This window comes from Lepidothrix coronata, unplaced genomic scaffold, assembly GCF_001604755.1.
Source record: "Lepidothrix coronata isolate B3197 unplaced genomic scaffold, Lepidothrix_coronata-1.0 Scaffold110, whole genome shotgun sequence".
NCBI classification, from domain to species: Eukaryota; Metazoa; Chordata; class Aves; order Passeriformes; family Pipridae; genus Lepidothrix; species Lepidothrix coronata.
In genome coordinates this window covers 2,767,279-2,787,690 of record NW_016690290.1, presented here as the reverse complement: position 1 = coordinate 2,787,690, position 20,412 = coordinate 2,767,279, and the positions used below count along the sequence as shown (strand labels likewise).

Here is a 20,412-nt window from a genome sequence, read left to right as displayed (position 1 = left end):
TCTGTGGCCAAAGGAAATGTAACAGGGATCAGACTGCAGGCTGGAGGGTGTCTGTGGTTTCTGCTAGCCAGGGTTGTGAGGAGGTTTCTGCTAGCCAGGGTTGTGAGGAGGTTTCTTCTGCCTGTACACAGTGTGGCACAAACATCTGGTTACACTGGCTGGTGATTCCTGTGGATCAAAAGCACTGGGACACGGCTGGCTCACCACAACGGAAAAGGGTTTTTGCTTTGAAATGGCAAAAATCACAGGATCACAGAATATTTTAGGTTGGAAGGGACCTTTTAAAGCTTATCTAGTCTTGAAGGGGACCCACTGGATGTGGGAGCAGAGCACAGGTAGTTCCAGCAGGTTGCTGTATCCCCATATGTGGGTCTGCGCCTCGTGAGGAAAAAATTCCAGGTTCCCCTGTAATGAAGGCGACCGAAACTCACTGAGATGGGGAAAATCTCTTTAATTCATCTCCCTGGTCATCCTATCTGGCCTCTTACAAACCAGAAGTGAAGGGGAGAGCATGCCTTTGGGGGTGCTGACCCCTGTGCCCAGGGTCCAGAATGATGCTGGGGGAGAGCATCTGGCTTGTAATCAAGATCCGCCCATGGGAGCGTGGCCTGCAAGCAAGTTCCTGGCTGGAGTCATGTTAGAGGTGCTTAAACTGACAGATTGAGTGGTGATTTTGCTGGGAACAAATCGCAGTAGCTCTGTCTGTGTGAGGTCCCACTGACCTCCTCCACCAAAGAGCTGGAACCTGGTTTCAGTGGGAAGTGATGCTTCAGCCTCTCAGGCCATCACTTCCCTGCACTGTGCAGCTGCTACCCTGCACCCCATGAGCTGGGGTGATATTCCCACTCTCAGGGTCACCCCTGGGTGTGGTGCCTTTTTTCTGCTGTTGCAAGTGCTTAATCTGAATTAACTAACCTGAGCAACTAACACCAGTTGCTTATGAGTCTGCTTTTGCTCACTTGTGCAATCATGATTTTATTTTCTTTGGTTTCTCTAGATCGTCTCCAGCAAGAAAATAACACGGGCTCTCCTTCTGGGAAATGGGAAACCAGCTGGGAAAGGGATGATAACGGTACAGTTACTCCTTTATGTTACTTGCTGAGTGTGTAAACGTGGATGGGGGACGCTCACCTGGGGTCCAAGAGACAGGGCTGTATCTTGTGAATGTTCTTCCCTTTACCTCCTGCTCTCTTGGCTACTTTGGTCTGTTTAGAGGATGATTTTTTTGGGACAGGGACCATCTTGCTCAGTGTCTGTCTGGTGTCCAGTGCTGTGACTTCCTCAACCTGTACCTCGGCCCCAGAAATAAGGAAAACCTCAATCTGGAGAAGTGCAAAGTAAATCTCTGCTGCTGTTGTTTGTTATCTGGTACAAGGCGCCTGCTCAGACCTCTCTGGTGTAGTGAGAGGTAAGAGGGCTCATTCCTTTTCCAGGGATGGGTGATTTTATTTGTAGGATAAGGATGGAGCTGTGCCATGGCAACAACTCTCATAGCAACAGCCGCTGAATCCGATGCAGACCCCTTCGGGCAGTGGCCTTCCCACTGAGGATCTCTTTAGTGATGTTCTTTATAAAAAAGAAAAGACTAAATTTAGGTGTGTTTCCCTTCTGCCACAGCTCCCATCATTTTTGGATCTCTGCTGTGTTACGGGTTTTGTGAGATGTGCAGCTGGGCTGCAAAGATGTGGAAGAAAAGGCCAGTAAGGAGTTAAACTTCCATCAGGTTTAAATGCACTGGAAAAGTTTAAAAGCCCAGGACCTGGTGCTGCAAGGGCATCTCCATTGCTGTTTGCTCTAGAGGAAGATGCTTTTCTCTCAACTGCTGCAATTAATCTTTAAATGCAAGGGGAAAAGCTGCAGTGGAGTTCAGAGGCAGTACCTGATGCCATGTGCCATCCCACAGAAACGGGCTCTCAACATCCCATCCAGTGCTTGTGTGGGAAGAGCTGTACCACGTGAAAAGTTTCCAGTCAAGTTCAAAGGTTGCACACTTTAAAAAAAAAAGGAAGGTCCTGATCTGTCACTAATGCGTCATTAAACATCCAAGGTCAGAACCATCTGCTTCTTTTTGTACAACTGATACCATTTTCTGATCTGGTGTTTTTTGCCCTGGCTTGGACTAGGTGATGGCAACAGGGTTTTGTGTGGGGTGGATGCCTCTCCCTGCTGCTTGGCACAGTGCTGGAGCACAGGCTATGGACACCACTGCAGGAGCAGCCTTCAGCTTTGGACTCACCCATACAGAACATGGAGTTTGGAGCCAAAGGCTGCCTTTGTCACCCCTATCCCCTTCAATTTTGCCCCACTATCCATTTTCTTAACTGAGATGACACAGGGGTGAATGCAACAGAAGAACCTTGACTGGATGAACGGGACTGTGTGTGGGTCCCTCGGTGTGAAGAGAGGGGGACATCCCAAAGCAAAGTACTGTGTTTGTAGAGGTCAATCCCAGGATCTTGCCACACGCCTCTGCCAGGAGCAGAGGTAGGGATGTTGTTTTTGTCCATGCTGTCCAAGAGAAGATGACACCTGCAACCTGTGGCAGGGTAGCACAAGGACATTCCTGACTTGTCTGCACAGTCTGGCTTTTTCATAGCCTGCAGTGAGCCCTAAAATGCTGGATACCAACTGGTCATGCTTTTGTAGGGATCAGCAAAGGGCGAATTTCAGCTCCTCTTCCTCCTGCCGGCTTTGATGACTGTGCACACACACCAAGGAGAGAAAACTGATGCCATGGCTTTGCAATAGGGGACTTTTACATGGAGCAGAGGGGAAAACTAGGCTTTGTACGTGGTGAATGGATCCTCTGTGGGCCAAAGTGTTGTGTCTGCCGTGGGAAGGCCTGGGAGGTTGTTCAGGAGCTGTGGCTCGTCCCCTCGCTCAGATGCAAAAGCTGCATCCCTGCCTCCTCAACTCTGCCTACTCCGTGGCTCTCCTAAATGCTGATAACCTTCTGCAGAAAATTGTCCCCTGGAGTCCTGCAAGTTTTTCTAAAAGCCTTGCCTGTAACGGTGCCGTGTGTCTCCAGTGCAGGACAGCCCCATGTGAGAGCCTGCAAACAGCTGCACTTGGGAGCACTCTGCACAAGGACAATGTCCATGCCGTGCTCCTGGCTGCTCTGGTGCCAGCTCCTGCCCAAGGAGGAGGAGGATGCAGCCAGGGATGCTGGGGAATGGCTCAGCCCACCCCGGGGAGCTGAGGAAGGGAGCAGTGGGGAGCAGATGCTTGGGCGGGACACAGGAAAAAAAAGACAAGTGATTCAGGAAACGGCTGGGAATAAAACTGAATAAATGTGGGGTTTGGTTATAAATGTTCCCTTAAAATACCAAGAGATTCATTAGACCACATTCCAGACAGAACTGGCCCATTGGTGGTTGGCAGCTGAAGCCCTTCTGGAGTGTATGTGAATGAAGTGTCTAAGCTGAAGTAGTCCAGGCTGCACTCCTGCCTGCTGCAGCTCCTTGGGAGCAGTGGTGGAGTCTTCATCCTTGGGGCTCTCTTATCAGGTGGTAGGGCAGAGACATGGCTCAAGTCCTTGGTGTCACCAGCATCTCCCCTAAGGGATGGGACAGCTGTGATTTGCCATGCTCAGCTGGGGACATGCAGGATGAGGTGCCACATCTTGCTGGCAAGGGTTTTTATATGGCTTCTGCTTCCTCTTGGCTTAGTCCTTGGAGGCTTCTCCACATCCTGAATGAGCCCTGGTGCAGAAAAGCCATGTGAGACCAGCTCCAGAGTGACACTCAAGGGAGGGAATGAGTTTTTTACCAGAAGTTTCATTTTTTTTATGCTAAAAATGAACGCAGCCTTCCCTTGTCTTTCAGATAGCTGCCCAGGAGCTCTCGGATAACAGGGTGATTACTCTGAGCATGGCTGGCAGAAAACTGGATAAAAAGGTGAGTGGAGCTGTGTCTGGGGGATGTTAAACCTTTGTCCTTGGGATCTAAAGAAATCTCTGCTTTGGGTGCAACAGTAACAGAAAACAGTCCTAATGGAGAAAGCATCAGGGAGAGGCTGGGAGGGTTCAGGTCCTGGTGGTGCCCCTGCCTGCTGGGTACATCTGTGCCTCAGTTTCCCCATTGTCACAGTGCTGCTTGCTTCACCACACGTGTGGAGGAGGAAAGATTCCATGTGGCACAGGATCTATGCACTAGCATGGCTTAAAGACAGCAGATTTACTGCTTCAGTCATTTGAAAGTGCCTTCTGATGGAGCTGCGAGTTTTGATGCCTCTTGAACCTGTATCTCAGATGTGCTGAGAGCTCCTGGTCCTTCCAGACCCTCTGGAAATGGAGCAAACATCTGCTTGTGTGTCAAACTGACTTCTCTGAGGAATAAGTGTTGATCTCATGGAGGCAGGTAATGCATGAGTTTTACTTTGGATGTGATGCACAGGAATTGGTGAGCCTTTGTGAACGGCGTCTTCTGACCTCATTTACCAGGCAACCAGAGCTATTCCTCTTGAACCAGTGCTGTTGCTAAGCAATCAATTGGAATATTATTTTTTCCTTCTTCCTGGTCTCTCCAGAGCTTGTGTTATTGGCAGGATGGCCCTCAGTTTGTTTGAAAACAGGGTGAAGCAAGCAGCCAGGCAGAAGGGTATTTGCTGGGGGAGGAGGTGTGGTTTGTCCAGTCCCAACATCCAAACTGGATAGGTGTCTGGTTTATCTGAGTGTTTTTCCCACCTATTGGGAGTGGCTGTTTTCTTGCCCTCCTGCTTACCTTGCCTAGTGCAAGGAGCTAAATGCCCCATTTAAGAAATCCTCTCCATTTCATAATATGATACCTGTGGGTCTGCTGCCCTTCAAACCATAGTCAGGGTACAGAAATACAGCATCTACCTGGTTACACTGGGATAAGGACTGTGAATAATCCTGTTCTTTCTGGGTCCCCCTCCAGGTTATCAATAGGGTCAACAGAAAGCTCATCCTCAGTGACTGCCTGCTGTCAGCAAGAACTAGTGAGGTTACTTTGCCGATTCCCATAACACAGTGTAGTGTTGCAGTGCTCAAAGTCCTGCTCATGGACATAAGGATGCTCATGTCCCTTCATGATGTGAATTCAAATGGTCCTTGAGCAAGGAAATTGGATGAAAACCACTATTTTTTGGGTCATTATTGGTCATGGATGGAATGCAAGGGCGGGAGCTGGGTAAAACTCATTTAAGCTTAGGAAAGACAGCAGAGAAGTGGATAAGCAACAAAACCCCAGGGTTAGGGTTGCAGCCTGGGGGGTTACAACATCCTGTACCATGCAGCATGGAGCTGAAGAGCATGGCTGGAGGCTCAGACATCATAGGAAGGGATTGGATCTCACAGGATTTCGTGGTGGGGCCATGGGATCATCTTGCTGCACATACCGAGCTGAAGCTGTGGGTACCCCTTGCCACCAGCTGCGCCTGGAGCTGTGCTTACCCCCAGGATCTCCTTCTGCCATGATCACCCTGAAGCTGGGACCTCTCTGAGGCTGCAGGCAGGTCCTCCTCCCTATTACATGTCCATTCTCTACACCTACAGCTCAATACCTGCCTTTAAATGCCAAAGCTGCACAGCGGGAGCATGTCAGCAGCAGATCCAGCCTGAGGCTCTTGTACCTTTTGTCAGATCAGCTCTTGGTGGAAAGCTGTTGAAAGATAAAATATCTTGCAGAAGAGGAGGTATTTCCACCTGGGACCAGCCCTGTGAACCCAGCCCCAGAGCTGTTGGTGCCACTGCAGCTGTGGGGACAGTGATGCTTCAGCATGGCTGGGAGACAGCAAGTGCTGCAAGCCAGGACTGGTGCTGGAAGCTGTGGTCTGGGGAGCTGCATCTGCTGGAAGTGCCACCTCAGCCCTCCTTGTCCATGTTGTGCAAGGACCAGTTTGGGTGGTTTAGATACTTGGACAAGTTTGCAGATGGATCTGGTGTGCCGAGCTCCTTTGGTTGCTCAGTTTCCATCTCCTGCCAGGTCTGCAGGGGTGAGATGTTTGTGGGTTTGATGTTTTAAAATAGCAGCCCACAATCCTGTGGCTTGGAGGCATCTCCCACCTCGCTTTGAGCAGAACAAGGCTGACCAGACCTGCAAACTGGGCTGCTCCATGTGGGATGGCAGCAGACATCCTTCAAAGCTCCCCACTGCCATCGGAGCCGGAGCCTCCACCAGCCCACGCTGGGCTGGCGCTGATGAAGCTGCCTTGTGTTGGAGGTTAAGCCAGCATGGGCAGGTCAGGTACCCACCAAGTGTTCTTTAATCCATCTGTGAAGCTTGAAAGTGCCAAGTCCAGGTGGTGGGTGAGCAGGATCAGAGCTGTGCCGTAACTGTAACACTGCAGAAAGAATGACTTGGTTTTCTCTCCTACAAACGTGTGAAAAAGGGTAGGAGAAAAATAGTCTCATCTCACCAGGCAGTGTCCCTGTGAGCCCTTATGGCCTGCTCCTCTGGCAGAAGAATTTTGACTGAAGCAGTTTATAGTTTCTCCAAGCCAAAACACTTTGCAGTGATTGGCTTTTCTGGCTGGCTTTGGAAACAGGATTAAATAGAAATGTTGATGGATTTTCTGCTGGGGTATCACTAAGAGCCCGTGTCCATCCCAGCTGTCACCTCCTAGGCTGACTGTGGACACGAGGTCCTGGAGTGTCTGTGCTTCCTCCTCCTCCTTCTCCATGCACAGCCCCTCGCATCCCCACTGCATCACTTGTAAGCTCCTGTTCAAACCCATAAGAAGTTCCTCCAGCTCTTCGCAGGCACCCATTTTCCTCTAGGAGGAAAACGCAACTGAAATGACTCGAGCTCTCAGTAAATCATCTGGAGCGTTTGGGGCTTGGTTTCTTGTTAGCTACCTCTTAGTTTTTCTGAATGGGAGTGAAGCTCCGCTTGGAAAAGCTGGAGTTTCCGTGTCGGTGCCACCGGTGCTGCCCGGGCTGCGGGTGCCAAAGCAGCCCCCGTGCCGACACCCAGCAGGGATGTCTGTGTGTGTGTGTGTGTGTACATATTTCTCATAAAGCAGCAGCCCTTTATCAGGAGATTATCTGAGGAGACGCTGGCAGGAAAGGCAGCACACACTGACTCAGGGCTGCATATCTCACAGGGTGTTACATGATCTCTGTCAACACCAGGGCAGCTCGCTCCTTAAAGATTTCCTTTGCTTCTGCTTTACTGCCGTGTGTAGGAGGGTGGATTTTTTTCTCTTTTCCCCCAAGACACTCGTGCACTTCATAATTCTGTTTTTGCTTTGAAGCTTCGGATGTTTTTCCAAGCCCAAACGCAGCTGCCTCCCAGCTGGGGTTGTTTTCTGTGGCATCTGTGTCCAGAGAGCTTGCTGGGTACTGGGCACCCGCTGGCAAATCCCACAGGCATGGGCTGGGGTGCCAACACGCCCTCCACATCAGTGCTGACATGTGGTGTGGAAATCAAGGGGATTCTCAGGATCAGGACAGGGAGGTGGGCAGGATGCTGCCCTCGGGTGCTGCTGTTTGCCAGTGTGCTTGAGCTGGTCCCATGAGGACATGAGGGTGTCTGCATGGTTGGCACGGCCAGGGAAAGATGTCTCTTGGACCAGCTGTTTCTGCTTGCAGAGCACCATGTAACCCAGCCTGTTTCTTCTCCCCCCAGGACCTTTTTGGGAAGTCAGACCCCTTCTTGGAGTTCCATAAACCAGGTGATGATGGGAAGTGGATGCTGGTTCACAGAACAGAGGTGAGGAAAACTCTAACCCGAGCTGCTGAGACACCCTCATCCTTACAGCATCTCCTCTTGCCCTTCCTGGCATTGTCTCATCAGTCAAAACGGGATGGGATCCAGGGATTTCAGGCTCTCTTCCTGGTGTCCAGCTGAGGCTGCTGGACTCCAGTGGATGAGGATTTACTGAGGCCAGCAAAGTCTTGAGATCTTTTCTGTACTACCCACTATAGTACCTAACAAGCAGAGAGAGAGATGTCTTCTATCCCTTGTCAACCTCTAGGCTCAGCCTGGGCAGAGGCTGAGACCTGGACCTCTCTCCCTCCACTTGTAGGAGCATCAGGATGAGCTGGGGAACCCATGGGAATGGCCTGAAATTGTTTCAGGGGAGGTTTGGGTTGGATATTAGTAAAAGGTTTTTCATCCAAGGGGTTGTTGGGCACTGGAACAGGCTCCCCAAGGAAGTGGTCCCAGCACCAAGCCTGACAGAGTTCAAGAAGCATTTGGATGATACTCTCAGGCACAAGGTGTGACTCTTGGGCTTCCTGTGCAGGGCTCAGGGTTGGACTTGATGATCCTTGTGGATCCCTTCCAACTCAGCATGTTCTGTGACTCTGTGATATGGTGGAGAGAGGTGGTGGGAGGTGGGCCAGGGAATGGCAGTGAGGAAAGGTTAAAATGAATTTTTGCCAGACCATCACCTAAGCGTGGAGGATGCTTGGGCATCTCCAGCTTCGGTGTGTGAGCACTGGGCCTCGTGTCTCGTGGAGTCAGAGCCACAGCCAAGGAAGCAGAGACCTGTACCAGGGTCCTGGTGGGTATGATCAGAGCCAGCTGACCCCTCCCTCTCCCCCATTGATACCTGCTGTGATATTTTGATCTCAGCTCCCTCTAGTTTTGTTCTCAAGCTGTTAAAGCCAGTGATGTTACGAATACAAGGCAGAGGATGGGCAGGGAGAAACAGGAGGCTTCTGCTTTAACATTGCATTGATATGTACTTTTTAACTGCTTTTTTCCCCCTCCTCAAAGCTTGTTTCAAGGCTTTCTTTGTTTGCACGTAGCTCCTGGCAGCTGGCAGAAAGAGGAGGGGGGATGCTCACAGCAGCCTCTGTGGCAGAGGAAGAGGGCTCCATCACACCCATCTCACACCCCCTTTTTCCCATCCCTGTTGTTGTCCCTTCAAGGCTTGGTTAAGGAGCCCCTTGTCCCACTGCAGCAAACTGCTGCAACAAAACACAGGATGAGCTCAGGTGGAAGGAGAGACTGGTGTTTATTTACAGAGTCTCCTCGTATGTCGGGTTTTACCACTGCTGTGCAAAGTCCAGGAGTGTTTCCCTCACTTGCACACCCACATGAGCACCAGGACGTGAGTAACACCCTGTGTCCTGTGGTACCGATATGGGCCTGCCTTACAATCCCAGCTCTGCTGTTTATTTTTTGGTGCTTTCCCACACACCTTTCCATGCATTTTTAATTCATATCAGCCTTAATATTTCTCCCATGTTTCTGTGGGAGCAGGCTGCGACGTTGTTTGGTTGTTTCCTCCTGTTTTAATGTGGGAAGCTGGGCTTTGACTCAGCTAGACACGTTTCTCAGACGGGGGGATTTGGAGTGACCTCCAGCCCTTCCTCCTGGGGGAGGTCTGGAAACTGAGAAGGTAACTGTGCACCAGCCATCACTGGGATCTCTATAAACATGTCACGTTTGTGGGGAGCAGATGTATATACTGGTGTTTCCTCTGGCTTGCTGCCCAGCTCCTCCCTTGTCCTGTTTCACTGGATCAGGGTCTAGTCAAGTCTTCTTTCTAGTAATGGGTGTTTTAACAGCCTCCTCCTTACCACCCCTGAATGCATCCCACTGCCCTCAGAGGAATCCCATACTAGGCAACCCATCCCTGGAATTGTTCAAGGCCAGGCTGGGTAAGACTTGGAGCAACCTGATCTAGTGGAAGGTGTCCCTGCCCCTGGCAGGGGGTTGAAACTGGATTATCTCCAGGGTCCCTCCCAACCCAAATCATTCTGTGATTCTATGACCATCTTCGTGTTCTGGGACTGGATACAAAGAAATAACATTCCCCACCCTTGCAGCTTTTCCATGCAGGAATATAACCAGCTCTCAGTCTGATGCTGGCATTTCTCCTGCCAGAGAAGAGCTGTCTGGCAGGGCAGGATTAGTGTGCTCATTGTTATTTAAGCACAAGTGTGAATGCCCAGCTGGGTGCCGTGGGATAGGTCCTTCCCCACCCTCCCTGGGGACCCGGCAGCTGGCAGCCTGTGGGGAGCACCCTGGGGTGCGTGGGCTCCCCTTGCTCTTCCAGGCTCCTGGAGGAGGTGTTTGCAAATCCAACCAAACAGTGTCAGGGTATCCCCCAGTCTCCTGTAAGAGCTTGTCTGTCAAACAAGACGCCCGTTCCAGGTCCCACGCAGCTGTTTGCCTGTGGCAGCAGCCATGGAATCTCTTCCTTGCTGCTTTGTGCTGTTACTGCTCCAGCTGCAAAGATCCAAGGTTCCTCCACGCCAGATATCCCTTGTGTTTGCCCTGCACAGAGAAGGGTTAACCTGCTGCCTGTGTCCGACTCTCCTAAAATTCACGTGAATCTCTCTTTTTGAGCAAGACACCTTTGTGGAAGAGGGTCTTTGCCTGCCCTGCCCTCACCTCCGATGCAGGCAGCCTGTGCCCGGAGCCTGCTAGCGTTTGCTGAGATTTCCTACAAGCGCTTGCATTCTCTCAGGAAATGTCAAAAAGCATCAATTAATATTTCTCCAGCTCAGGCAGCAGATGTTACACAGATGAGACAAGAGAGCTCGATGTGCCCAGGGCTGTTTTGGCTTTCCAGGGCTTGGTTGCAGCATCCTGCTGCTCCATCTTCTTCGTGGTCAGATCCCAGATGGATGTAGGCTGTGCTGGGGTGCTGGGGAGGGGGTAAGCAATGAGTAGGGTGCAAGCAATGGGATGCAGAGGGCATAAATAGTAGCTGCTGGCCTTGAAGTTGTGGGGTGAGTGGCTGTGCCCGTGCTCTGGGCATGACTGTGCCCATGCTGCCCAGTGTGCAGCAGCTGTTCCCTCAGGCTGGTTTGTTTAATTGCCCCTGGGGGTGGATAAACCATCCAGTGCTATGAAAACAAGCCTGTTGTAACTCACACGTGCTGCAGCCTGAGAGGGAGGAGCTGCTGTGTCTCTCAGTTATGGAGGCAGGAGAGGGCTGAGACTGGGCTTTCTGCAGCTTTGCTGGCCTGCCCCACCGGGAACCTGGTCCCGGATTGCTCTCAGAGACCTGTCCCTGCTTTGTGCTGATCTCCACCTGTGGATGTGCCTCTTGTAACAGCATCCCTCTGCTCCCACCCCCCAGGTGATCAAGTACACACTGGACCCTGTCTGGAAGCCGTTCACTGTGCCTTTGGTGTCACTGTGTGATGGAGATGTGGAGAAGCTGATAAAGGTAATGGGGGCCCTTCGGTTTGTTTTGTGGGGGTCAGCTCTGGGATTGATCATTGAACACCTAAACCCCCATGGATGGCTTGTTAAAAAAACAACAAACCAAAGAGAACCACCCCCAAAACCAACAAAACCCACCTTGTTTGGGGAGGTTGGGAACTTCAGCAGGTCTGAGGCTGGTTTGTGCTCCTTCCACCGCAGGTGATATGTTATGACTACGACAGTGATGGGGGACACGACTTCATCGGGGAGTTTCAGACCTCAGTGGCCAAGTTGTGTGAAGCCCAAGATGCCTCTCCAGTAAGTGCTGACATGATTCTGGGGAAGAATGAGGAAGGGGCTCCTTGGGGCTGGTGGTGGACTTTGGTACTTGCACTGAGATGCTCAACCTGTGCCAAGAAGCCAAGCCCAAAATCCTTTCTCCTTCCACCCACGCCATGAGTGACCCAGGCCATGACTGGAGCTAAAACATTTGAGCTAGAGAGAGTGCTAAGGCAGACTTGGCTGAAAATCAGGCTCTGCTGAGATGTCCGAAGCAGCACCCATGATTTGGGGGGTGCCCTGTGGTTTGGGGGTCCAGAAGGGGATGTGACATGCTGCTGGGGCTGGATCTGCAACAGGGACAGTCTGATCCCCAGGAGTGCAGCTCCCATGCAGCTCCACACCAGCTTTGTGCAAAAGGTGTCCCCATCTTCCCCCTGAGGTGCTGGCCACAAGCCTTGGCAGATGCCATCTGATTGAAGGTATGTTGTAAAATCTCCTGGACAGCAGGGCTTTGCACTGCTGTCTTCACTGGGATTTCAGTACAAGAGCAGATTTTGGCCAAGGTGTGGGGGGATGTGTAGCACATTATGGGTGTTGTTGCATTGAGTTTTCTGTCTGGGAAAACTGAAGTACAAAGGCATGAAAGTGCCCTGTCTAGAAGTGTGCAAGCTGATGGTGCCAGAGGCAGGCATTGAGCCTGTTTTTCCTCTGAATTTGCTACTTACAGCCTGGCAATAAAATTTTCCTCTTCAGCACTGGAGGGCATGGCCACTGGTGGCAAATGCAGCCACGTGGCACAGCCCAACACTGCCCTCACACCAGGGTCTGTCTCGTGTGTTACAGCTCGAGCTAGAGTGCATTAACCCCAAAAAGCAAAAGAAGAAAAAGAATTATAAGAACTCTGGGATCATCATTGTCAAGTCCTGCAAAGTGAGTATGTTGCTGAGATGTTTCCTTCAGCCCCCAGACCCAGCCTGGGTCTTCCCAGGCTCCCCCCATCCCTTCTGCCTCTGCCTCCTTTGTGTTTCCAAGCACAGGCCCTGCATGGCCTGAATAAAATGCATGCAATTTGTGTAGCACCAAAATGCTGCTGTAGGAGACTAAAATGGTTCTCCCCATTGCTCTCCTCATGTCCAAAAGTCCCCGAAGGCCCAAACTCGCAGTGACTGCAGGCCTGGGCAGTTTCTGTGTGTTTATTTGTTCTGTTCTGCAATGATGACAGTGGCTGAAACACTATTTTGTTGGTGTTTCTTTCAGATAACCAGAGATTTCTCCTTCCTGGACTACATCCTGGGAGGCTGCCAACTGATGTTTACTGTAAGGACTTTTGCTTCTCTTTTCCCACTAAAAGTAACATGCAAGTAATGGTCAGAACTGGGGAGGGAGGTTCTGCATGAGATTTGGCACCGGCTTGGAGTGGCTTCTCGAGCTGCCACGTTTTGCTGTTAAACCATGTGGGTTTTGGGGGTTTTGGGGGTCATTACTGTGATACTCAGGAGAGGAGTGAGCTTGTCTGCGCTTTGGTTGAAGGTCAGGCTCATACAAAGACCTTCTGACTCTTCACAAAATGTCACTGACTTCTCTCCCCATCTCAGGCTTTAACCACCCTCATTTTTTTAATGGGAATTCTCCTTTTGAATCCAGCTGAGAGGCTTTAAGCTGTTAAACAGATGCTTTTCAGCCTTTTTACTGACATTTCTACCTTCTTTCAAGCTGGACCACAGCTTGTCAGGAGTAACTAATCAAGGACACGACAACCCCAAGCAAAATCACCACAATGCAGAAGTGGGGTTCTCAATTTCTGCGAACTTTCCTGGTGCAGTATCCAGAGAGCTGCAGGCACTCGCAGTTAGTTCAGTTTGTATTTTGTTGTTTTATCTGAAAACATGATGGGGGAAGAGTAGGAGGAGGAGGAAGAGTTGCCATAGGAACAGGAACGATTGGGAGAGCTTTTTGTGTGCCGTTCTGCCTCTGTGTGCTTTGGTCTTGGTGCTGGAGAGTGAATACAAGAGAAAATCAGGGAGTTTATTGGTAACACGGAGCCTTCGCGTGAATTAGGTTTGAATGCAGAAATCTTCCCCCCATCTAAAGATCTGCCAGTTATTGGAGGGCTCCTCCTCCTCCCAAGGCATCTTTGGTCCAAAACCCTGGGCGTGTTTCCGATGGGTGCAACGCTGCAGAAACACCTGAGCTGGGAGGAGGACGCTGCCACACGCACCCCTGCAGTTTGGAAAGGCCACTGGTGTCCTCCCAGTGGGGACAGAAGGGCTGAAGCCACAGGAAGAGGGGTGTTGTGCCAGGCTGCTTGCCTCGTGTCAGAGGCAGGGCAGCTGTGTCCCTCTCAGATCTGCTGCCCCAGTGCTGCTCTTGGTGGCACTGCTTGCACAAGCAGGGCACCCACCCGTGTGACTCCTCTGAGCCCCCTCCCTGTGCCTCAGTTTCCCCCTTGCTGTCTGACCATGGTGGCTCGGCAGGAGCAGGGCATGGATGTGTTAGAGTGTCACAGTGGTGACAGGCATGTTGGTGAGGCCATACGGTTGCTTGATGAAAAAATTGGGATTTCACAGAACCGTAGGATGGTTTGGGTTGGAAGGAATCTTTAAAAACCATCCATCCAACCCCACTGCCCTGGGCAGGGACACCTTCCATTAGACCAGGTTGCTCCAAGCCCCGTCCAACCTGGCCTTGAACACTTCCAGGGATGGGGCATCAACAGCTTCTCTGGGACAAGCTGTCCCAGTGTCTTCCTACCCTCACCATACATTTCTCCAAATCCAAACCCACCCTCTTCCAGTTTAAAAACATGTCCCCTTGTCCTGCCACGCCTGTTTTACCAACCACATTGGCACAGGGCTGTGACACAGGCTGTGATGTCTTCTTGCCCCAGACAGGCCAAGGTCCCTTCTCAGCCAAACTGCCGCTCGTCCTCTCCCATTACGGATACGGAGCAAAATCCCTCGTGAAATCCCTGAGCTCAATTTAGGCAGTGGGGTTATTTTGGGTTTTGCCTCTTTGCTAAGCAAACAAGGCGGGCGCAGTCACGCCGCCCGCTCGCCTCTTCCCAGCTCTTCCTTCCCAGTCACATCGAATCGGGTGGCTCAGCATCTCGCCTCTTCTGACCAGATTTAACTGGGCCTGAGATAGGCATTTCTACAAATGCCTTTAAATAGAAAGCCTAATTGAGGAGGAAGAAAAATGAGTGCCTTGCTGACAGAGTCCCCTGAGAGCTCAGCATATATTGGTCCCCGGGGAAGCCTGACGATGAGCAGATCTTTCTGCTGCAGGGAAAGGATCTGCTCAGGGTTGTGATTCTTTGGTCAAAGACCTTGAGATCCAAATACCCGGATGGCCCTGGCTGCCTTGGTGTCCATGGGGCTACTCAGCCCCAGAGTATCTGGGAGATGGGCAGCGAGAGCCCTGAGCTGGAGGTGGGGGTGGCTGGTTCCAGGAGCAGGGACTGCTTCGGGACACTTTATGTGATGCTTCCCGATGAAAAATGGAGATGTAAGAGTGAATAACTGCCTGCTGTATTTAATCAGCTTTTCGTAGGGAAGGTGAAGAGATGGGTTTTGTTAAACTTTTTCAGAAGTTTGAGGTTTAGGTTTTGACAGAACAGTGTGTGGGCCTCAAAGGCAATGGAGGCTCAGTGGCCAGGTCTGTGGTGGTGCCTACTAACAGAGGACGGTTCTTTGCTTCTCTCTTGTCCCCCAGGTTGGGATTGACTTCACAGCTTCCAATGGGAACCCACAAGAACCCTCCTCTTTGCACTACATCAACCCCTTGGGGACAAACGAGTACTTGTCAGCTATCTGGGCTGTCGGCCAGATCATCCAGGACTATGACTCGTAAGCACTAAGCCCTTCTGCCTCTAGAAGGAGGCATTTTGGAGATGTTTCCCTGGCTCCTCAAGGGCCTGCTGGGGTGCATCTGCCTTGATCTCTTTGTGTCTGCAAAGCCAGGGCTAAATAATGCTTTAAAGGTATTATTTGCCTTACACATTGGGATGCAGGAGAGGGTCGGGACAGGCTTTCTTCTCTCCCCAGTGCCTCTGTGGAGACACAGGAGCATTAGCAGAGATGGAGCATCCTCTGCTGGGAGCAGCTGGCAGATGCCCTCAGCTCGCTGGTGTTTCCCATCAGAGCTGTGGCCCCAGGCTGCCTCGTTCCTCAGACACCCTGAGGGGTGGAGAAAATATCAGAAAAATATAATCTCAGACAGTAGAGTAAACAAAACAGAAATCTGTTGCTCTTGCTGTGATGGCTTTTTGTGTCCAAAATGGATAGTTTATTTTTAAAAATCCTCCAGGGTTACAAAACTGCAGAAGACTTAGGTGTTTGGGCAAGAGAATGCTCCTGATCCCTGTGGGAAACAGAGCAAAGCTGGACTCTTTTATCTCTAAAGCCAAAGGGGAATATCTTTTCTCTCTGTTCAGCTCCCATGATTTTTAAAGGCACTGTATGTTTTGGGAGAAGCTGTACAAGTCTGCTTCATGTGTGTCAATACAGCCATATGTTTTCCTCCTTCTCTCTAGAGACAAGATGTTTCCTGCTCTGGGATTCGGTGCCCAACTCCCTCCGGACTGGAAGGTAAAGTGTTGTGGCCACCTGTGTGTTTGGGATGGGATTGTCTTTATATTGCCTGGGCAGGAGCTGCTGGGATTTGGTCTGGGAAATGCTGTTGGGCAGAGGGGGAATGGGTGGATGTGGGATCTCAGCCAGAGAGGGGTGAGATGTGGCAGTGTGGGTGGGCAACAAGGCAAGGATGGGGCACGAGCAGCCGGTTCCTCCCTTCTATGTTGGCATGAATGCAGCAGCTCCCTGGCATTAATGGGCAGAGCCAGGCGTTGATTCATTTTCCTGGCAGGAGGCAGGAACAGTTCTGCGGAAGGGAAAAGGCCCCTGGATGAATGTGTCAGACGGCAGCAGAGTCTGGAAGGGGGCTGGGAGCTGGGGAGCCTCAATGGGTTGTTGCACAGGCAGAACCTGCAAGGACTGGAGCAGAGAAGCTTTCCCAAAAATCCACCCCGATCTGTGGTTGGGATTAGATGCTGGAGAGGTTGGTTAAAGGCACCCTGATCCTGCAGGGGCTGAGCTGAGCATTCTGCTCATCCAGAGGGCAGGGTACAGAGCTGCTCCTGCAGCCTGGCTGCCGGATGGGGAACATCTTCTCACGGCTGAGACAATGTGCCAGGACACCACCACCATCCTTAATTACTGGCTGGGTCTTTTGCCTGCTCTTTGCTCACGCCCTTCATGTGCATTTTCTTTCTGCTCACTGGTTTTGAGGCGTTCCCAGCTTCAGGCTGGGGTTGAACCTCAGTGAGCCCTTTGTGTTCCCTGGGAGGGGAGCTGTGCCCTGGGCTGAGCGCAGCGGGGCACGTAAGTCACGAGCAGCTGGGAATCGGGCTGGGAAGCTCATTTCTGCCAGCCCTTGTGGCTGGGGATGTCCTGCCCGCTCTGGCTTTGTGCTTTTCTCTGCTCTCCTGGCAGCCAAAATTCATGTGACTCAAGTGGGAGCTCTCGCTGTTTGCCAACCACAGAGGAGATCCCTCCATGTGCACTTTGGAGCTGATTCATTCCCTCCTTGGCCAGCAAATGTCTCTGGTCTGTCACTTCACCACTTTTGGTGGGAAAATCTAGGTAGGCAGCTTCCAAGGTCCAAGAGCCAGCTGTCACCAGGGATTTATTACTTGAGGGGAAGAATAGGAATGGAAAATGCAGTGTGGATGGAAAGGGTACAGCAGCTCGGGCTGCTGGGGAGTGGATGAATTGTCATGGCAAGCATCCTGTTCTGCTGTCCGTGTGTGCAGGTCAGTGATCATGGGAAGGGCATTGCTGGCCTGGAAAGGGCCCTTCTAGCAAGGCTGGAGGCCAGTACTGGGTTCAGGATGCTGGCTGGGGGCCTCCTGCAGCTTCCCATGGGCCTGCAGATACTCTGTAAATGTTACTGGAAAAAACACCTTGTTTTCCCCTGGAATGATGTCTAAACCCAAACAAACCCCAGTGGGGAGCAGCTTCTCCCTCCCCACATGTTTGGCCTGTGCCTAAAGGTCACCCACCCTAACACCAAGGGTGACCCATCAGCTGTGTCACGTCAGCAGTGGGGCCATCCCCGGTGCATCACCCCACACCACCCCTGGGCCTTCACCCCTCCCCAGCTCGCCCAGCCCGCGGGCTCTGGGCATCACCAGCTCTGCTCACTCATTAAAGACTTTTTGGCCATCAAGGCTCTTTGGGTAATTTCAAAGCCAAAGCAGCAGTTGTCCATGAAAACCCGCGCCCTGTGTGAGGGTGGGCAGATAGCAGGGACCCCCAGACCCGAGTGAAGATTGTCGGGAGACACGAGTGGTGCAAAGGGTGCTTTGTGCTCCCGTTGCCATGGCTCCCCCAACGCTTCTCAGGCGCCCGCCGGAGCGAGATGTTTTGCACACAAAAGTCTCGTTGGAAATGTCAAAGAACATCTTGCCATGTAACAGCTCTGTAGAGAGCCTCGAGTGGTTTCCCAGTAGGGAACAGGAGAGGGAAGCAGATGGGTTATGGTTTCTGAGGGATGAGCAAAGGCAAAGCAGCAGTGGAGAGGGGGATGCTTCATGTGGGAGCCCCACCAGTCACCTGAGTTTGGGAGAGGGAGTCAGCCAAAGGAAGCTGGAGGCTCCACTGATGTGCAACCCCCAATATTTTCCATCCTTTTGCCTTTATATATACATATATATACAGAGAGAGAGAGAAACTGAGTCACAGCAAGGGTGTGATTCCTTGGGGAGATGGCAGAGAACCCTCTGTGGGGTTGGTCTCACCCTTTAGGGTGGCTTGAAAGAGCTTCCCCCTGCGCGTGTGATACCTGTAGATGCTCCATGTACATTTAACTGGACTCTGCAGAAACTGTTTTCAAAGTAAAAGCTGAATAGGGAATAAGATCCTTTTTTTAAATTTTTTTTTTTTATTTTGAAGCCCTCTTGTTGAATTTTTTTTAGTGGATATAAATATATATATGTAAAACCCATATTTACATATATATGTAAAATCCATAAAAACTCCAGAGGAGGTTTTTCAACACTTGTGCACGTAGGGGGTCTGCTCTGTAGACAGTGAGGAATACAGCTTCAAACCATTTTGTTGTTGCTTAAAAGAAAGAGAAACCCCTATTTTGTGGTGCAAAACGTGGAAATATTTCTGCTTGCCTTGTCTATAAATACTCGTGTGGCAGAATTTTGTACGTTTTTTAAAAAAAAAAAAAACAACCCAAAAACGGAAGCGAGCCCGTTACAACTGCAAATCAATTGAATTTGAGTGTATTGCCCAAAATTGAGGCTTCTGCGAGAAAAGGTGTATGCAAAGCACAGTCATGCAGGTCAGGCTGCCTCTAGCCTGGTGCCTGTGGGCGTTGCTGGTTCGTGCTCAACAGGAACGGAGAGACCTGAGCAGTTCACCGGTCCGGCAGCACATCAGCTTCGCAGCAACGGAGGGAGGACTTCTGGTTGACTTTACTTTTGTTTGGTTGCAATTTCCCACCCCACAGCCTCCTGCAAAAAATAGCTTCTGCTGCTTTCGACACAATGCCCAGAGTAATTGGAAAGTCTGAATCAGACGCGCGCTGCGTTTGCAGCCTCGGGAGGACTTTTGCTTCAGACGGAGCTCCAGAGGACGGTCGTCGTGCCAGTGTTGTGAACACGCGTGTCCCGGAGCAATTCCCATGCTGGAAAGCTCAGCAAACCTCCACCCTTCCGAGAGGGAGACAATATCCTTGTTTTGTAACTCTGGCACGAACAGGGCGGGAGCTTTTTTGTCCCAGAGCCCTTGAGCTGGTGGCCTGAAAGCTCAAATCATCACCTTTGGTGCTCAAAGCATCAGACCTAAACCAGCTCTGCAGCATCAGCTAAACTGATAGTGAACGGCCTGCACTGCATTGGCCATCCAAGTTAATTTGGGTCTGTTCTTCTCCACAGGTATCCCATGAGTTTGCCATTAACTTCAATCCCAGGAACCCGTTCTGTTCAGGTAAGCATCTGCCAGGTCTGTAGGACTCCTTAGATGCCTTCAGTGCCTTCTGTCCTTCCTCTGCATTTCTTCATTAGCATCTTCATCCCTGAAAGTGTTCAAGGGTGGGTTGGATGGGGCCCTGGGCAACCTGATCTAGTGGGTGGCATCACTACCCGTGGCAGGGTGGTTGGAACTAGATGATCTCTAAGGTCCCTTCCAACCCAAACCATTCCATGATTCTGTGATTTTGGGGATGTTTCAAGGTCTGTTCAGAGACAGACATGAACAGTGAAGCAGATGACAAACTAATGGCACGCTCAGAGGAAAGCAGAGAAAATTTGGGGGTGTGTAGGAAGGCCCAGGGTAAAATGCAACTGGATTCAGACGGTGTAAAATCCGCCTTCGCTCTGATGTCTGGTGTGTCCTACCAGCCGTCTGCTCCTCCAGCAAGGCTGCAAGAAACACAGGGCCTGTTTGGCAGATGGGGAATTCAGACTTAACACTTCATTTAAGCAGCTGAGAGCTGCTCACTGTGGTGGCTGAAGGACTGCTCAGATCCTGAGTGATAAGGGCTACCGTGGACTCCAAAAGTCATCTTACCCCAGCAAGATGGGCCTTCAAACCTTGCTGGCTGGTTCATGAAAGCTGTCTGTGAACATCTGCTTTTCTGCTGCCTCTGCTTCGTTCAGTCCCTCTCCAGCAGCTACAAAGCATTTACTGGATCTGATGTAGTGCAGGCACTATGGGGTGCAGAAGCCACCATCCTGCAGCTCTTATTAGTGACAGGTCCTTCCCAAAGGACTGATGATTACCTGATTAATTGTGGAATTGGTCATTTTTGGATCACACACCCATGCATCCTTTCAGGAGACCAGCCATCTGCCCTGTTCTGCTGTGGCAGAAGTTTGGGAGCTCAGAGGGTTGTTTTGCTTCTCACCAGTGTTTTAGGGATTTTTTTATGTCCAGTTTTGGGGATTTTTTTTATCTCTGTCTGGTTTTTTGGTTATGTTCAGAGACCAGGAGTTGCTTTTCTTTTTGCTTCTCCTCTTTGGCTGATTCTGAGATTTTTTAAGAATCAA

The 20,412-nt window shown here is 51.0% G+C and overlaps 1 protein-coding gene across 2 annotated transcripts in view; it reads left to right on the top strand.

The window, feature by feature from the left end:
- The window catches only part of CPNE2 (copine 2), a 44,536-nt gene that overhangs the window by 18,943 nt on the left and 5,181 nt on the right, over positions 1–20,412 (top strand). For both annotated transcript variants that reach the window (XM_017824261.1, XM_017824260.1), the window contains exons 4-13: positions 998–1,072; positions 3,825–3,896; positions 7,590–7,673; positions 11,005–11,094; positions 11,292–11,390; positions 12,198–12,284; positions 12,612–12,671; positions 15,066–15,199; positions 15,886–15,940; positions 19,300–19,351. In XM_017824261.1, the coding sequence (XP_017679750.1) occupies positions 998–1,072; positions 3,825–3,896; positions 7,590–7,673; positions 11,005–11,094; positions 11,292–11,390; positions 12,198–12,284; positions 12,612–12,671; positions 15,066–15,199; positions 15,886–15,940; positions 19,300–19,351 (808 nt within the window). The remainder of the gene's footprint in view (positions 1–997; positions 1,073–3,824; positions 3,897–7,589; positions 7,674–11,004; positions 11,095–11,291; positions 11,391–12,197; positions 12,285–12,611; positions 12,672–15,065; positions 15,200–15,885; positions 15,941–19,299; positions 19,352–20,412) is intronic.